Source organism: Nicotiana attenuata, chromosome 12, assembly GCF_001879085.1.
Source record: "Nicotiana attenuata strain UT chromosome 12, NIATTr2, whole genome shotgun sequence".
NCBI classification, from domain to species: Eukaryota; Viridiplantae; Streptophyta; class Magnoliopsida; order Solanales; family Solanaceae; genus Nicotiana; species Nicotiana attenuata.
Genome location: NC_032000.1, coordinates 46362673 through 46382187, shown reverse-complemented (window position 1 = coordinate 46382187; position 19515 = coordinate 46362673). Strand labels below are relative to the sequence as shown.

At 39.9% G+C, this 19515-nt stretch overlaps 2 protein-coding genes across 3 annotated transcripts in view; both read right to left on the bottom strand.

Annotated features, from left to right (window-relative positions):
• On the bottom strand, nucleotides 10936-13661 carry LOC109235669 (PLASMODESMATA CALLOSE-BINDING PROTEIN 3-like). Its single transcript, XM_019401869.1, has 3 exons — nucleotides 13108-13661; nucleotides 12158-12191; nucleotides 10936-11363 (listed from the first exon to the last, which is right to left on the bottom strand). The coding sequence occupies exons 1-3, from the start codon at nucleotides 13418-13420 to the stop codon at nucleotides 11132-11134; spliced, it is 579 nt and encodes a 192-aa protein (XP_019257414.1). The 5' UTR covers nucleotides 13421-13661; the 3' UTR covers nucleotides 10936-11131.
• LOC109236263 (uncharacterized protein At1g04910-like) overlaps nucleotides 14649-19515 on the bottom strand; it is a 6011-nt gene continuing 1144 nt past the window's right edge. Inside the window, exons 3-10 of one of the 2 annotated variants that reach the window (XM_019402461.1) lie at nucleotides 19420-19513; nucleotides 19193-19269; nucleotides 18763-18851; nucleotides 18470-18653; nucleotides 17424-17605; nucleotides 16876-16978; nucleotides 15620-15951; nucleotides 14649-15379 (exon numbers count right to left, since the gene is read on the bottom strand). In XM_019402461.1, the coding sequence (XP_019258006.1) occupies nucleotides 15049-15379; nucleotides 15620-15951; nucleotides 16876-16978; nucleotides 17424-17605; nucleotides 18470-18653; nucleotides 18763-18851; nucleotides 19193-19269; nucleotides 19420-19513 (1392 nt within the window). In that variant the 3' untranslated portion in view covers nucleotides 14649-15048. Of the gene's footprint in view, nucleotides 15380-15619; nucleotides 15952-16875; nucleotides 16979-17423; nucleotides 17606-18469; nucleotides 18654-18762; nucleotides 18852-19192; nucleotides 19270-19419 lie in introns of both variants that reach the window. The other variant, XM_019402460.1, reaches the window with a different exon arrangement.

Sequence of the window (19515 nt, the reverse complement as noted above, 5' to 3'; positions counted from 1 at the left end):
CCTGCGTGCCTAACTCACGCTGTATTGCCCTCCAGAAGTGCGAGGTGAATTGCGTACCTCGATTAGAAATGATAGACACGGGCACACTGTGAAGATGAACAATCTCACGGATGTAAATCTCAGCCAACTACTCTGAAGAATAGGTAACTGCCACAAGAATGAAATATGCTGACTTGGTCAGCCTGTACACAACGACCCAAACTGCATTGAACTTCCTCTGAGTCCGTGGGAGTCCAACAATGAAATTCATAGAGATACGCTCCCACTTCTACTCAGGAATATCTAACTTCTGAAGCAAACCACCAGGTGTCTGATGCTCATACTTTACCTGCTGACAATATAGACACCGACCTACATATGCAACTATATCCTTATTCATCCTCCTCCACCAATAATGCTGCCGCAAGTCTTGATACATCTTGGCGGCGCCCAGAATAGAATACCGGGAACTGTGGGCCTCCTCAAGAATCAACTCACGAAGTCCATCTACATTAGGCACAGAAGCACGACCTTGCATCTTCAAAACTCCATCATCTCTAATAGTAACCTGCTTGGCATCACCGTGCCGCACTATGTCCCTAAGGACAAGCAAATGAGGGTCATCATACTGCCGCTCCCTGATGCGCTCAAACAAGAAAGACCGAGCGACTGTACAAGTTAGAACACGACTGGGCTCAGAAACATCCAACCACACGAACTGATTGGCCAGGGCTTGAATATCTAATGCAAGAGGTTTCTCACTGACTGGAATGTACACAAGGCTATCCATACTCACTGACTTCCTAGTCAAGGCATCGGCCACCACATTGGCCTTCCCGGGATGATACAAAATGGTGATATCATAGTCTTTCAATAGTTCCAACAACCTCCCCAGCCTCAAATTGAGCTCCTTCTGTTTCAACAAATACTATAAGATCTGATGATCCGTGAATACCTCACACGAGACGCCGCAAAGATTGTGCCTCCAAATCTTCGGCGCATGAACGATGGCTGCCAACTCTAAGTCATGAACAGGGTAATTCTTCTCATGAACCTTCAACTGCCGCGACGCATATGCAATCACCCTGCCATCCTACATCAATACCGCATCAAGTCCAATACGAGATGCTTCACAATATACCGTGTAAGATCCTGAACCTGTGGGCAACACCAACACTGGCGCCGTAGTCAAAGCAGTCTTGAGCTTCTAAAAGCTCGCCCCACACTCATCCGACCATCTGAACGGGGTACCTTTCTGGGTCAACCTGGTCAACGGGGCTGCTATAGATGAGAACCCCTCCACAAACCGACGATAATAACCCGCCAATCCCAAGAAACTCTGGATTTCTGTAGCTGAAGTGGGTCTAGGCCAGTTCTGAACTGCCTCAATCTTCTTAGGATCCACCTAAATGCCCTCTGCTGATACAACGTGCCCCAAGAAAGCGACTGAGTCCAACCAAAACTCACATTTTGAAAACTTAGCATATAACTAACTGTCTCTAAGAGTTTGAAGTACGATCTGAAGATGCTGCTCATGCTCTTCTTGACTACGGGAGTAGATAAATATATCATCAATAAACACAATCACAAAGGAATCCAGATAGGGTTTGAACACTGGTTCATCAAATCCATAAATGATGCTGGGGCATTTGTAAGCCCAAATGACATCACCAGAAACTCATAATGCCTATATCGAGTACGGAAAGCTGTCTTAGGGACATCGGATTCCCTAATCCTCAACTGATGGTAGCCAAACCTCAAATCAATCTTTGAAAACACCTTGTCAACCTGAAGCTGATCAAATAAGCCATCAATCCTCGGCAATGGATACTTGTTCTTGATGGTGACCTTGTTCAACTGCCGATAATCTATGCACATCCTCATTGATCCATCTTTCTTCTTCACAAATAACACGGGCGCACCCCGGGGCGAGACACTTGGTCTAATTAAGCCCTTATCAAGAAAATCTTGCAACTGCTCCTTCAATTCTTTCAACTCTGGTGGGGCCATACGATAAGGCAGAATAAAAATGGGCTGAGTGCCAAGAGCCAAATCAATATAGAAGTCAATATCCCTGTCGGGTGGCATCCCGGCAAGTTTGCAGGAAACACCTCTGGAAACTCACGAACAACTGGTTCGAATCCATGGAAGGAACCTTCGCACAAGAATCGCGGATATAAGCCAAATAAGCTATACACCCCTTCTCGACCATATGACGAGCCTTCACATAAGAGATAAACCCGCTGGTAGAATGGCCAAGGGTCCCTTTACACTCTAATCGAGGCAACCTCGGCAAGGCTAAGGTAACCGTCTTGGCGTGACAATCTAATATAGAATGATAAGGTGACAACCAATCCAATCCACCCAAGATGACATCAAAATCTATCATATCGAGAAGTAGAAGATCTACACTAGTCTCAAGACTCCCAATGGTGACCACGCACGAACGATAAACACGATCTACAATAATATCATCTCCTATGAGTGTGGACATATACACATGAGCACTCAAAGAATCACGAGGCACAACCAAATATGAAGCAAAATAGGATTACACGTAGGAATAAGTAGAACCCGAATCAAATAGAACTGAAGCATCTCTACTGCAAACTGAAATAGTACCTGTGATAACAACGTCAGATGACTCAGCCTCAGGACTGGCAGGTAAAGCATAACATTGAGGATGGGCCCTACCACTCTAAACTACATCTCTAGGACGGGCCCTAGCTGGTTGGCCTCCACCTCTAGCGGCCTGACCTCCCACCTTTAATGGCCTGACCTCCACCTTTAGCTATCTGACCCCTACCTCTAGCTGGCTGGGCGGGTGGTGAAGCACCCGATGCCGGGACCATGGCACGAGAACCCTGATGCTCTAAATTGCTCAATGCCCGAAGGCAAAATCTAGCAATATGCCTCGGATCACCACAAGTATAACAAGACCTCGACTACTGTGACTGCTGACCCTGAAACTAACCCTGTCGACCTGAGTAATCACCCTGAAAACTCTGGAGCGGAGGTGCACTAATAGAAGCTGGTGGTGCACTGTAGGCTAGCTAGTCGGAATAAGGTATATGAGGGCCACGACCACCTGAAGCACCGTGGGATACCTGGAGTGCTGAATGAAATGGCATGGGAGGATGGCCTCTACCAAAAGTACCCTTGCCTCCAGACGAGGCACCACTAAATCCACCGGAATGATGAGGCCTCTTGTAAGACCCCTTACCTCCCTCTTGTGCAAGAACCATCTCGACTCGCCTGGCGACATTGGTAGCCGTCTGAAAAGAAATCTGACTCCCGGTCTCCTAGGCCGAGCAAGTCCCTTAATAAACCTCCCTGCCCTCTCTCTCTCGGTAGGAAGCAGAAGAATAGCATGACGGTCCAGATCCACAAAACGGGTCTCATAGTGAGTGATAGACATACTGCACTACTGAAGACACTCAAACTGCCAGCAATAATCCTCACTCAGGGTGACAGGAAGGAACTTCTCAAGAAATATCTGAGAGAACTGGTCCCAAGTAAGAGCAGGCGACCCAGCTGGTCTGGTCGATACAAAATCCTTCCACAATCTCTTGGCGGAACCTATCATCTAAAACACAACAAAATCGATCCCATTGGTCTCAACTATCCCAATGTTCCGCAGCACCTCATGGCAGTGGTCAAGATAATCCTGTGGGTCCTCAGAAGGTGCACCACTGAAGTGAACTAGAAAGAGCTTGGTGAACTTGTCCAATTTTAATAAGCCCTCAGAAGACATAGCTGATCCATCACCGGCCTATGCTGCAACAACCGACTGAACTACCCCAACTAGCTGGGCTGCTGGAGTCTGATACCGCAGAGCCATCTACTCTGGAGTGTGAGTAGCGGGAGTCTATGCTCTTCCTCCGGCCTGAGAGACGGCTGGTGCCATAGGAAATGCACCAGCCTGGGCCACACTCTCCATAAGGCCCACTAAACGGACTAGAGCGTCCTGAAGCACTAGGGTGGCGATGAACCCCTTCGGGACCTTAGCTGGTCCAACAGGCACTGTCTGGGCTAGAACCTCCTCATCAAACTCCACCTGAGGCTCAACTGTTGGTGCTGTTGCTTGAGCTCTGGGCTGAGCTCTGCCCCTGCCTCGGCCTCTAGCACGACCTCGGCCTCGACCTCTGCCCCCCCATGAGCTGCCATTAGGGGCTCTGGCTGCTGCTCAGCTAAAGATGCAATACGTGTTCTCGCCATCAGCGAGAGAACAAGAGTAGCAGAGTTCAATTAGCAATGAGAGAACAAAAGCGCACAACAGAGAAGAATAGAAGTGAAATTTGTTCCTAAACTTCATAGCCTCTAGAAGATAAGTACAGACGTCTCTGTACCGATCTTCCAGACTCTACTAAGCCTGCTCGTAAATTGTGAGACCTAGGCAACCTAGTGCTCTGATATCAACTTGTCATGACCTAGAATTCACACCTTCGGGACCGTGATGGCGCCTAACATTTCACTTGCTAGGCAAGCCAATGTTAGAGAACTGTTAAGCCAAATTTTTATTCAATTTCAATAAATAAAGTCAATTAAGCCAAAATGAAATAAAACTGAGTGCAGAATAACATAAATTCCCATAATATCTACTACAATCCAGATATGCAATCATAACTCCCGAGCTTCTAGAATTTTCTACAAACAGAGTCTGAAAGAAATACAACTGTTTTGAACGAAAGGAAATAGTAAAATAGGGGAAATGGAAGGAGACTTCAAGGTCTGCAGATGCCAGCAGATCTACCTCGAGTCTCCAATGAGCAAGTCCGAGCTGCTGCGCCTCACGAAGAGCTGGGGCCAGTACCAAAGTCTGCACAAGAAGTGCAGAGTGTAGTATGAGTACAACCAACCCCATGTACTCCGTAAATGTCGAGCCTAACCTCGACAAAGTAGTGACGGGGATATGACAAGACACCCACATAATAAACCTGTGCAGATTACAGTATACGTACAAGATAAAAACAAATAAAAGCTAAACATGTACTATTGGGAGGGGGACATGCTAAAGGGGATACAGGGTACGAGAAATACAGCGGAAATGATAACCAGGACAGTCAATATGCCTTTAGCTAGTAAGAACAATTAAGCACAATGAAGAAAATTGCACGGCATCACCCTTCGTGCTTTTACTCTCAACCTCACAATAAAACAATGATACTGCACGACATCACCCTTTGTGCTTTTGCTCTCACTTTCAATATAAATCAATAGATACGGCACGACATCACACTTCATGCATTAACTCTCATAACATGGCACGCTATCACCTTTCGTGCACTAACACTCACAATATGGCACAGCATCACCCTTCGTGCATTAACACTCTCCCTTACCATATAACAATGAACAAGTAACAACAGGGAGATAGAATAACAAGAACAAGCCTTACTTCAACAATGGTTCCACAATACCAACCTCGACTTTAGAAACAGGACTCAATTATCACAAAAGCCCATAAACACGGTAAGATTGATCAATTTAACAAGTAACTAGTATAAACATGAATAACATGATCAAAGTAAGCAATAATTACACGGAACAAGTCCTACCCGCATGCTTTAGCCCGACAACAATGCATAAGTACTCGTCACCTCACATATACGTTGTATCCAACATCTAAACATGTATCAAATAGACAAACAAGTCCTAATCCCTCCAATGATCAATTCAAGGCTCAACCATAACTTTGCCTTTCAAACAAGCCTCCGGACCATTAGAGTCTAGCAAATTACCATCCAAACGATTCAAATTAAGCCTTAGGAACTACCCACGATTGCAAAGGATTCAATTTAGCTCATTATTAGAAAAACTCAATTTAAGTCAACTCCCGGGCCCGCTTGGTCCAAACCCGAAATTCGGATGAAAATCCGATTACCCATCGACTCCCGAGCAGGTTATGTAATTTATTTTGGAATCCGACCTCAATTTGAGGTCTAAATCCCAATTTTACAAAAATACCTAATTCTACCCAAACCCCCAATTTTAACCATGAAATCACTAGATTTTAGGTTAAAAACTTATGAAATGTAATGAAAGATTAAAAGAAAATAGGTTAGAATCACTTACCAATGGATTGGGGAAGAGGAGTTCTTTGAAAAATCGCCTCTAGGGTTTTCTAGTTTTGAAAATTTGAATCCCGTCTAGCTCAAGTTTTACACAATTGCAGATGCCGCATTTGCGACCAAGGGTTCGCAATTGCGAACCCCCGCAAAAGCAAAGAACACCTCGCAAATGCAAAGTCTGTGCACCTCTGCTTTCATCGCATTTGTGATGGATTGTTCGCAAATGCGAACTCTGGCCTCCCCGCAATTACGACCTCTTGATCGCAAATGCGAACTCTTGCTGACCCAGGTACTCTTCACAAATGCGAAGTATTTGCTCGCAATTGCAAGCCTAGAAGGATTTGGGATGTTCGTAAATGCGCACACTGATCTCGCAATTGCGAGATCAGAGACCAGTTACCAGAAATTGCAGAACACCAGTTGAGTTCTAAGTCTAAACCACTTCGTAACCTATCCGAAACTCACCCGAGCCCTCGGGGCTCTAAACCAAATATGCACACAAGTCTAAAAACATCATACGAACTTGCTTGCGCGAACAAATCGCCAAAATAACACCTAGAACTACGAATTGGACACCAAATCAAATGAAATTTTCAAGAAAACTCATGAACTTCTATTTTCACAACCAGACGTTCGAATCACGTCAAACCAACACCGTTTCTCACCAAATTTGACAGACAAGTCATAAATATAGTAATGGACCTATACCGGGTTCCGAAACCAAAATACGGATCCGATATCAATAAATTCAAAGATTAGTCAAACTTTCAATGTTATTAAGCCTTTAAACATTTAAATTTCAATAAAGTGCGATAACTCGGGCTAGGGACTTTTGAATTCGATTCCGAGCATACGCCTAAGTCCCGAATCACGATACGGACCCACCAGGACCGTCAAAATATGAATCTGGTTCTGTTTGCTCAAAAATTGACCGAAGTCAACTCAAAAGGATTTTACGGCAAAAATTTTCTCAGTTTTTAACATAAAAGCTTTCCGGAAAAATACCTAGACTACGCACGCAAATCGAGGATGGCTAAGATAAGGTATTTAAGGCTTCGAAACATATAATTAGGTTCTAAAATATAAGATGACCTATCGGGTCATCACAGGCAGTGGGAACGAATCTTTCGGGCACGCCTTATTAAGATTTTTATAATCTACACACATGCAGAATTTGTTGTTCTTCTTAGGAACTACTACATAAGATAGCCAACAGGGATACATTTATCTCTCGGACTAACCTGATGTTAAGTAAGCAAGTTACCTCCTCTTTGACGAATTTATTCCTGATTTTCGCAATAGGGCGTTTCTTTTGTCTTACCGTAGGTATGTTGGGGTCCATACTTAACATATGTACAACTACCTCCATCGGGATACCTGTCATATCTGCACGCGACCATGCAAAACAATCGGCATTAGATTTAAGAAATTTAATAAATCCATACCTGAGTTCGGGGTGCAGTCCTGTCCCTAAGTGGAATTTCTTTTCTAGGAATTCTTCGAATAGTGCAACTTGCTCAAACTCTTCCATTGTAGACTTCGTTCCATCTGTCTCTTATGCAACCTGGAATTACCTCGGCACCTGATAATATTTCGATGTTTCTGCCCCCGGGCCAACTTCATCTAGTTCTGGAGAAGGCGCCGATTCCTGTAGTTGCTATGCCGGTGTCCCTTTCCTTTGCTACTGGAGACTGAGATTGCATTCATATCCCTTGCCGCCAGTTGGTCACCCCTTATCTGTTTAACCCCATCGGGCATTGGAAACTTCAGTAATTGATGATATATTGATGGTACAACTTTTATCTCATGCAACCATGGTCTTCCCAAAATAATGTTATATCACATATCACCGTCTACCACTTCGAAGAGGGTTGTTTTCATTACCCCTTCAACATTTGTGGAAAGCAAAATCTCTCCTCGGATTGTCATGCTCGCGAGGTTGAATCCGACGAGGAGTTTTGTGGCCGGTATAATGCTTCAGTGAGTTTAGATTTCTCCAATACTCTCCATTATATGATGTTAGCCGGACTTCCTGGATTCACTAGAACACATTTAATTTTAAAATCTAGCACATTTAAAAATATTACGAGTGCGTCATTGTGTGGTAGCAGCAATCCGTATGTGTCCTCCTCCGTGAAAGTGATATCGTCTTCGGCGACTTCTTGGAGCCTCTTGCTATAGGTTATTGATACTTTCATCTTTTTTGCTGCCGAGAAGGTGACTCCGTTGATTTCGTTCCCTCCGAAGATCATGTTGATCGTTTGGTGCGGGGGATCTTATCCTGCTTTCGAGGGTTACGCATTGTCCCGGTTACGACCATAATTGTTCTTAGCTCGGTCACTTAAGAATTCTTTGAGATGACCATTCTTTAACAATGTTACCACTTCTTACCGGAGATGTCGGCAGTCCCAGTTCGATAGCCATTCGTCCCGTAGTATTCGCACCACAAGTTGGGATCTCTCTGGAAGGGATCAGATCTCATTGGTTTCAGGAACCGTGCTTCTTTGATGTTTCTCATGGCTGACACCAACTCTACTACGTTGACATTGAAATTGTATTCTGATAGCTTGGGGTAGGAAGGATCCCGTGACCCTGACGCTTCTTTTTCCTGCAGTTATCTATTATTCTGACTGTGATCAGTCCTTTTGTCGATGGCAAACCTGTCCGCTTTCTCAAAGCCTCTTCCGCAGCCTTCGATCCATTCGTAGGGTAAAAACTGGCCCCTCGAAGGTCGTCTGTCTGTGTCGAAATCGTCTTTTGATTTTTCTCTATTCTTCTCCCGTCCTTTGGTTGACGATGGAAAGCAAACCTGATCATCTTCGATCCTTATCTTTGATTCATACCGGTTGTGGACATCCGCCCAAGTCTTTTCTTGAAACTCGAGCAGGCTTTCCTTCAATTTTCGAGAGGCATATGAACTTCTCAGATTCAGTCCTTTGGCGAATGTTTCAGCCGCCCATTCATCCGGGACAATTGGGAGCAGCATTCTCTCTTTTAGGAATTGGGCAAAGAACTCTCGTAACAACCCGGATTCTCCTTGCGTAATCCTGAATATGTCGGCCTTTCGTGCCTGTAATTTTTTGACCTCGGCATGAGCCTTGCTAAAAGAATCTGCGAGCATCTCAAAGGAGTCTATGGAATCCTCGGGTAACAGCGAATATCACGTCAAGGCTCCCCTGGTGAGAGTCTTTCCGAATTTTTTCAGCAAAACATATTCAATTTCGTGATGAGCTAAATCATTTCCCTTTACCGCCGTTGTGTAGGTGGTAATATGCTCCTGAGGATCTGACGTTCCGTCATGCTTTGGTACATCAGGCATTTTGAACCGCTTCAGAATTAGTTCTGGTGATGCGTTTGATTTGTTTGGCAACTGAGTATATGTCTTTGAGTCTGGTTTTTTCAGCACCGGTGGTGCGCCCGGGATTTGGTCCATGCGGGCGTTTACTTCCCTCATAAATCATAAGAGTCCATTTTTGAAGGGATCATTTTCGTAATTGGGATCGGATCTGCTCCTCCCAGCCCCATCAGAGCCAACTTCGCCCCTCGGGGTGTTGTTGTCGACCCTCTACGTTGTTTGACCCGCGGGAGCGCCGAGAGGAACTGGCTCTCGTCTATTCGCATTATTTGAAGCCCTCGATAGCGCTTGCTTCAACTCCGTCATAACTTTATCCTGACGCGTGAAATGGTCTAGAATGATCACTTGTTGCTCTTGCAAGACCTTTACCGCGTCAACGACGTGTTCCTCCTCGGCGTCATCGGGAGTTGTCTCCCAAACATGTCGAAGATATTGCCTGTCATGCACTGGTCTGGTGTCGTTCCCTTCGTAATGGGTGTCACTGATTGAGTCTTCGAAATGAGGTTGATCCCCTCGAATCTCAGGATTGTGCGTGTTGTTTATAACAGCGTTATTTTCCATTTCTTATGATTTTTTCTAAGACAAAATAATCAAAACATGTTAGTAAAAAAGGCAACGATCAATTTAATTGCACGGATGTCTAGGCCCCACGATGGGCACCAAATTGTTTACCCGTAAATTGGTACAGTTGAATTTATATGTGGTTTCTAGACAAGTGAATTAATTTGATCCGGAAATAATAAGATAATTGAAGAGATATGCAATACTTATCCTTGAGATGAAGACGAAATAGAAAAAACACAGTGGTTTCGGGCACAAATATAACGAAATAGAAAGGCAAGAAGATAAAATTGTATTAAGCTTTGGATAAAGTATAGTATAAGCTTGCCAGAAAATTCCTCCTCTTTTACAATGATAGCTGAACTCATTATTTATAGCTACGTCTAGGGAAGGAGATCCTAGGATCGTGCCTCTCTTTAATGTCAGTTATGTGGGCCATTGATGAAGATGTAACGGTGAGCATAAATGCCAAATTACTTGTAACGGGCAATCCTATTTAATTCCATGGAATATTTCCTATTAAATGCTACCGGGTGAGGAGTATTTATTACATCCTTATGAGCGTTATTCTCCCCGGTGACAGATGGAACAGTTGCCTTCAGTCTTGAACATTCCCCCGTCTTAGGTTCCACGTGTCCCTTTTTTGGACGATCACGTGGCATAGCGTATTTTACCCTATGCAGTTTTTTAGACTATTTTCCTTCGTGTGATTTTATGCGTAAAAGAAGGTTTAGATCAAGTTAACTTATGTATGAGGCATTTGCACAAATGGCCTTTTGAGATCAGTATTTAACGAATGTCCTAAAACTGCCATATGGTGCAAATAATCTCTTATGTATACAAAAAACAAGGTCGGCATAAAATTTGTCCAAAAACCAAGTGTGAAATTTCTTTGGATGTCATTTGGAAGAGACGTTTAACTTTTTTCATTGTTTAAGGAATTGAAGCAAGCTTGTTTGAAACACACACTTCTTCGAAGCGCAAGGTATCACTCATGAAATGATAATTAATTCCTTGTTTTACATTGTTTCATTGCTTTAAGCAGCAAAGCGATATTTTAATTTTGATGACACTAGTCTTTAAAATCCCAAAATAAAGCTTTCAATTTGTTACTAAACTGCACTAAGTTAAGTCTTTATTCTAGGACCAAGATTGCCTACAAATGTTAAAAAATATGAAGGAAGAGAAGCATCAAATGCCCTAGAACTAAGCTTGCCATTGTCCAAAACTTGGGAGAAGTTGCTTTAGAATCTTGAGAGTTGGGAATGTCCGATCCATTACCGTACACGGCGTTTATATTTGTTGGTGGTGGTGGATACATAACTGGGATGGTTGAGATTCCTCCACTTGTATTGTTGCGTCCTCCCGCTTCGGGAGGAATCAGCCCACCAGCAGCCCTAATCAAAATTTACAATCCAAGGCATTGAGCTTGAGATATATACAAGGAGATAGCAAATTAATATGATGGCAAACATATTTGACAAGACTATATGGACAATCACATCCATAGAAATTAAAATTCAAGTCTAAATAACGACAATATTCTGAACATTTTAACTTCTTTTACGCTAGCTAACAGTTTAAACGAAAATTTGTTTATACTTTCAGATTACCTAAAGAGTTGTTATGCACAGGTAAACCGTTCATAATAAGTTGGACTAGCAACATGATGAAAAGTCAGACAGGAATTACATAATGTTATAACAAGTTAAATTACACTTGTTTTTACGGTGTTAGTGTATATAAATTAAACCATATTATAAATAAGAACAAGAATTAAAAAGAAAGACAACCCAAGAACAGCAGGAACATCATCAATACAATCCCAGTCATGCAGCACTATATAAAAAGGAAGAAAGAAAAAAGTTTGCTCATGCTGTTCTACTTTTTTAAAAAGAAAAGTAGCATTATTTAGGGAGTTAATGGAAGAAAAAGCACTTTTTTCCTATTGTCTTCTTTGTTAATATTTATAAGTAGAAAGGGAATGAATGAACAAGTCTTTCGAATTTAGCGGTCTATCCTATGGATCAGAGGCGAATTCAAAATTTAAATTTTATGAGTTAAACTTTTAAGATTTTCAGCATTGAACTTATTATACTGAGAAGAAAAGGTGATAGGAAATATAAAAACAACACAATAAAAAGATGGAAAATAAATGAGAAATAAAGCAAGTTTAATTAAAACAACATACCTTGGTGAAGCTGGGTAAACACAAGATCCATAGCCTAAGAAAATACAGAATAAATCACAACTCAGCCCACTAATGCCTCTGTTCTAGCTATTTGGTATAGAGTTTAACTTTTATATAATATATAGCAAGAGAATTTTTATTGTATCAAATTACCTAAAAATAACAACATAAATAATATTTATTCGTACTCGGTATTTACATACATCAATGAAATAATGAAATCTTTAGCAAAAAATTTTAATTAAAGTGACGATACAATCACTTAACTATGGTTAATTAAATACATTCATTTGTTTGCTGTAAATACCGAATGCGAATAAGTTTTTACCCTGTTCATAATAGGTGGAACTGGTTATATGAGAAAAGGCAGATAATTAACCAATTATCACATATCAAATTATACTGAAAGTGTAAAATTATTTTCACTATTGGTGCATATGAATTAAACTAAGAGCCCGTTTGGATTGACTTATTTTAAGTGCTTTTAAGCCAAAATAGCTTTTAAGTCATTTTATAGTGTTTGGATAAAGTAAAAAAGTGCTTTTAAGCACTTGTTTTTAAGCTAAAATGACAAAAATAAGCCAAAAGCCAAAAGCTAGAATTCCTAATTTATGACTTTTGGCTTAAAAGTCACTTACAACAAGCCCATCCAAACGGGCTCTAAATCCTTGTGCACAAGAGATAAAACAACAACAAACTCAGTATATATATTCCACAGGTGGGGTCTAAGAAGGGCAATATGTACGCAGACCATATATAATTACCCCTATCTTGTGAAGATAGAGAGAATGTTTTCGATAGACCCTCGGCTAAAGAAAAGATAAAAAAGGAAGCAGTGACTACAACAAGATACGATGATAAGGAAACCGAAACGTAGTAGAACAACATGTAGTAATAAAGATCTAAGTATAAGAAAATACGAGTGCATAAGAGATGGAGAAAGAGATTACTTGGGTCAGTTTTGGCAATAGTAGCAGTGCCAGAAAATTCACAAGAGCCAGGAGCTTCATTCTTCCTTTGATAGAAACTATTATAAGCATAAGAAGCATGATTTTGAATAGTATTTGGGAGATAACAAAGGCCAGAAGATTGAATAGGTACACAATCAGCACCATAGCTACAAGCATAATCTAAACCTCTTTGCAAAGCTTGTGCACTTGCATCACTTCTAACTACACACCATGTTGCTTCTATAGTTGTAACAATAATAATATTTAAGGTGCAAAATATGACCACATGTATGGATATTTGTGGTGATTCCATGAACTTATATACAGGGTTTAGGGTTTAGGGTTTAGGGTCGATAAAATAAGTGTTTCAGATCTAGAGATAAGAGTTAGATATACATTTCAGAATCCGTACTCTTAACTTAATACTTTAAATTCTGAATTTGTTGTCAGTGTATGTTTTGAGAGTTGGGAATAAGGAGTATTAGAGATTTGGTAAAGAAAGAAAGAGAGGGAAAAAGGAGAGGAATGATTTACAATTGTGGACAAAGAAGACTGAGAATTAAGTGGAATGGAGATATATATATATATATATTGTGTTCTTTATTTATTTTCTTTGCCTGTTTATGTAATTTTCTTTTTTTCTTTTATGGGTGTTGTGCTCTGTGTCATCTTTTTCTTTTTATCTTTTCAAATTTGCTTTTCTGCGTTGGGAGTTTGAACTTTAGGAGCTTTTACTTTCCAATCAGATTACACACATATTACTAAAGTAATATGATAGATTTATATATTATAAAAAGTAAATATGGCATGATATTGTAAAAGTTTATACTGCCTTGCCTATAAGCTAAACTCTTATTATATATTGTAAACATAGAACGTACAATCAAATTTCTTTATAACAATATTAATATATTGTATTAATAGTGTATTACTTTTAGAATACGGGATTGTAGATGAATAAGTTATCCCGGGATTATAATATGAAAATTAAATATTGATGGAATTATTTAGTGAATATAATTTAAAAGAATTAACCCAAATAGTTTATTGGCAGATGTTTGGTTCATTGGACTACAAATGGAATATACAGAGTATATATAAATATGAGTTTGTTATATACTAAATAAGTTGGGATAAACTTTTATTTCTAATTTTAACTTTGGATTGTTTAAAAGACTTTGGGAAAGAACCTTAAAGAATAATGTCTTTGTTATTTTAGTGTTTATTCCAGGATTAATTAATCCCGAAATTATTACCCTTTATTCACATGTCAAACGACCACTAAGTTTAATGACTATTTACATCCCGTTGACGCATTTCACCTTTACTTTCCGACCACATGTCATACCAATACAATAATAAAAGTAGTAGAATATTTTTATCAGAACAACATATTAAGTCATACCTAATTTGGGCCGAAATATTGTCTCCAAGACTTTTAACGACTTTCACTAGGATTTTGAAAGCAGAACCAATCAAGTTGTTAAACTTGTTCTTTAATGAAGTCAAAAATATTTAAAACATGTCGAAATAAGACAAAATTGATTTAAATACCTAATACATTAGAAACAATGAAATAAACGAATTTCGACACGTAATATAAATATATACATATGAAAAATCATCAAAAATGTAATAAATATGAAATTCTGAACCCATAATTGCAAAAGTAGATTGGGTTCCATGGTAAGAAGCTAAAGTTTGAACCCGTCTGCAGCAGTTGGTATTTAACAATCAGCGATATTCCTGTTGGAGCTTCTTCAAATGCTAATAATACTGAATTCAAGGCCGGCAATATAGTCCTTTGTTAGTTGTTACATGGCAAGGCTTCAGAAGCCAACCAAAGTGCGGCCAAAGCATGTTTCAAAATGAACAAGGCTCAAAAGAATGGTGTATGTACAAGCAAAAGTACTCTCTTGAAAAGCTCTTGTCGATACTTTCTCAATCTGAAAGCAACATGTCCAACTCCGGATTCTCAGATATGTCAGTGTCATAGTCATTACTTGTTACCTTAGACGAAGTTTCAAGTCGAGAGCTACTATGCGAAATCTCTACTGTAGCATTATCTACTTTCTCGCATATGCATGAAGATGGATTTTCATGAAACACACCCCAGCTTGGCCCTACCTCCTTTGGCTCCCCCATGAAACCTCTCTGATATTTACCAACTCTATATACAAATTCCTTCTCTGTCATGTAATTTCTGTTTAAAAACAAGCGATATAGTTTCCTACCATTCGGGCGAATGGTAGGCTTATGACCAAAATATCTCCTGTATCCAAAAGAAAAAAAAGCATATTAGTCAGCCTCCATATACCTATTAAAGGGCAGCCCGGTGCACTAAGCTCCTGATATGTGCGGGGTCTGGGGAAGGGCCGGACCACAGAGGTCTATTGTACGCAGCCTTACCCTACATTTCTGCAATATGTTGTTTTCACGGCTTGAACCCGTGAGCTCATTGAAATACCTATCGCACAACAAAATTGAAATAGCAGAAAGGGAAGCAGCAGACCTTCGCCCTGCTAAAATTTTCGCCATGTTTCCATGGTTGTTGGTGACAAATACATCACTTTCATCACAAACTATGAAGTCAAGAGCGGCCATTCTAGATGAAAACGCAGAAAATGGTTCTAACTCATCCTTGGTGGCAAGGGTGTCCTTTGTGTAGAAGTTTGGAAAAAGGGCTTTCAATGGAGTCAATGTCTCTTCTCCTCCGTATATTTCACCGGACGCCACATATATATGAACATCTTCGGCATATCCAATTGATCTCAGCATTAAGCCAACTTCTTCAGGAGTTAGAGGGCATCTTCCATGCCTCCTTGCCTTATCTGGGTCACTGTCCTGAAAGTATATTGGACATAGAGTTCACATATCACATTGTATGAAAGTAGGGCTAAAAATTGGCCCGTAGCGTAAAAACATGTTCTTTACACTGCAAACTGTATGTATCTGTTTGTGTGTATATAAAGGACAAGGATGACTAAAATCAGTGTACTACCCCAGACTATGTTGCATAGCCGCACCACACGTCAAAAACAGGCTTAACGCTATACAAGGGGCTAACGCGTAATGGCTTTCTTTCGTAGAGGCTTGCTTCTTCAAGTTCAAGTCCCGCTTGCTGCTTTTCCTTTTGATAGGAGTCGGTGGTTGCAGCTTGCTCGCAGTCCACTTAATGAGCTTTCACTGCCCGGCCCCTATCTCTAATCTTAAGTAAAGTGAAGTCAAATCAACGAAGTAAACAGCCCAACCTCTTCGTTTGAAGCTTTGACAGGAAGCTTCTACTCGTTGAAGCTTTGTTTCCCTTAATTCCAAAATATAACAATCCCGTTGTGTTGGACTCTTCTCTTTCTGATAGGTAGTTCCCTCGTTGTACACAATTGAAAACCTGAACCAAAAGTGCCTTTTTCTTTCTTTCTGATAAAGAAAGATATGAACCTAAAATTGCAGCCCGGGCATAGGTTCAACAGTAAAGAAAGTAGAGCCCGGGATGTGTGGCAAGCGCACATCACAAGCTCGAACCGTGCTGGTATTTAAGTGGAAGGAAGGTAGAGGGACAGGCACATATCCCCCACGTTTCTAACTTGTTTGCAAACCAGAGATGGGGCTAACTACAGAGGATTTAAACAATCCAAGAAGAGAAAGAACCAAAATTCAGATATAGATCGACAAAACTTTAGTGCATAAATGGAACAAAATGAAACAGTCAAATATTAGAAGCTCACAGTTACAACGATTATGATTGGATGCTGATACACAGGTACTTACATGTAAAGTTTTCCACTTCTTCCGTATCTTCCCCAGTTCTCTCCTCTCCTTATCTCCCCCTCCATAGTAGCATCCTGAGAATGCAAGCATATCGGATTCAAACCTGTTAATGGAAGTATATGCACCATCAGCACACTATTTCTTCTTCTAATATTAGTTAAAACATCCATCAAAAGTTAACATGTCAGCAGTATAAGAGAATAAAGCAAGGAGAAAATAAATTGCCATAATTAAATGAAATGGTGTTTGTTATCAACATCCCTAGCCACAATTTTCATGTAAGATAAACTGTTCCGACAAAGTCAATCATAACTTATACCCAAGAATGTATATACTATAATCTTGGCTATGTAAACTATTTAACTTCCTGAAGAGGCATTAGACAAATTAAGTAGCAGAAGTCTGAGCACAACACTTATAGTAAACATTAGGAAATCAAACAGGACAAAGGGAAAGTGGGAAAAAAAAGGAAGAAAACTATAACATTAACAAGGATCAAATACTAACTGTATGTGATCATGAATGAGAAAAATAAATAGAAGACTAACCTTAAGTGAAGAGCAATAAAATGATTGCTCTTCATCCTCATTCGCTGGATCAATTTCTCACCCATTCTAAGTATAGGGTCAGCAAATTTCAATGCATGATAATTAACTCTGCATCTAAGCTTTTGCAAATCTGTATCCAGCTTATTTGCAAGTCGATAGTCAAACTTGGTGATCTGTACAGCCTGTTACAAGAAGCAAATGCTATACAGGTCTAGAAATATCAACATTCAAACATATCTTATATACAGCATAGAGATATCCGTATCCAGGATGATTTATACAGTTGAGGAATGAATTTCCTAATTTGGCTGTGCATCTAGGTCTGAAAACCAAATTTCGAAAACTAAATTGAAGATGAGTAAACCTGATTCAAGTTGAGTTGTTAACAGACCAGTTAACCTGATTCAACTAAGCAACAATAATCTTCTCAACCTCTACCCTACAGAGATATAAAGAATAAAAGTGGATATTTGGAAACGATTTTGTATTCTTTTATTCTTAGTTCTTTATTACTTTGTTATGTCACTAGCTTCCATTACTTATTATATTACTGATGTGATTACTGTTCTTGTATTCTTTTATTCTTAGTTCTTTATTACTTTGTTATGTTACTCTCTTCCATTACTTATTATATTACTGTTGTTATTACTTGTTGCTTTATTCTTACCGTTTCTTTAGTCGAGGGTCTATCGGAAACAGCCTCTCTGCCTTTATAGGATAAGGGGTAAAGCTGCGTACACACTACCCTCCCCAGACCTCATGTATGGGATTAAACTGGGTTTGTTGTTGTTGTTGTAGTTGTATTTGGAAACGATTGTCTTTTAATGGGAAGTTTTCTCATGCATCTAGTAGTATTCTCACTTGACGATGAGCTTATACTCGCATCCAAGCTAAATCATATTCCACCAAATGTTCCAACATATTTTACTATCACATGAATCAGTGATTGATATTCAGAAGTGTCTTAGTAAAGATTATGCGTATGGATGATATTTGTATTGAAGTTGAGAAAAGAGTATTTGAAGTTAATGTATCGATATACTCACATGTTTCTTGTTAAGTACAGGCAATACACGATTTATATAGCAACGGTCAGTGCACTTTCTAGGAACTCGCATTCGATAAGGTGACCAGATCTGTCCTCTTCTGAGTGGGAGTTCCTTTACAATTGATACATCTTTTGCTAGATATTTTATAAACCAATCAACATCGAAAATATCAGAGAAGCCGCTGCAAGGAAAAGGCATAGTTCACTTTGTAGTTACTTGTATGATCACCAGCCCCAAAATATAACCATTATGCAAAGGAAAAGTAAAAATATCATTTTTCAGCTACTCACCTAGAGTCTTTCCAATAAGAACTCTTGTCCAGCTTCGGAACAACAAGAGTAGCATTTAAAATGCGAGCAGCAACAACAGCATCAGTTATCTGCCATTGAGGTGAGAGAGCTTAAACTGTTAATTACAGAACCATTCTCATTCCATGTAATCATTGTTGTTCGATGTGAGAAGGAAGTTAAACTATGCAGTAGTTAATGGCAGGAATACTATACAAACTGTTACACATTACAAAAGGCATACACATGTGTCATTTTTCAAGGAAATATTATCTCTCTTTCGGGTGAAAATAGAAGAGCCAATTGTTCACAATGTACAAATATTTCCAACCATAGACTCATAAGTTATGGTTTATACAATTCCTCTACGATGAGTTTGATAAACAGCAATCAGATTTCTTATTGAAAGCCAGTGCAAAGCACGTTTGCTTACCCCAGTTCTTTGTTGGTTAAGACCTCCACTTGTTACAATTGACAAGTAACGATTTGGATGAGTGATGTCCTGTGCTTCTGCAAATTTTACAATGACTTTAATTGAGAAATCGCAGAGTAAAATGAGATTACCAAAAATACAATATGGATTAGCTTCTTCCAAAAGCTAAAGCAATACAACAACAGCCTAAATTCCACTAATTGAAAGAGGAATGGAGTTTTACGCACTTAGAAATTTGTTACTAGCATTGCTGCAACCATAAAAGAACTTGGAATTTCTGGAACTCCAGATATCCCGATCGGATACTCCTTCTGATCTGGCCT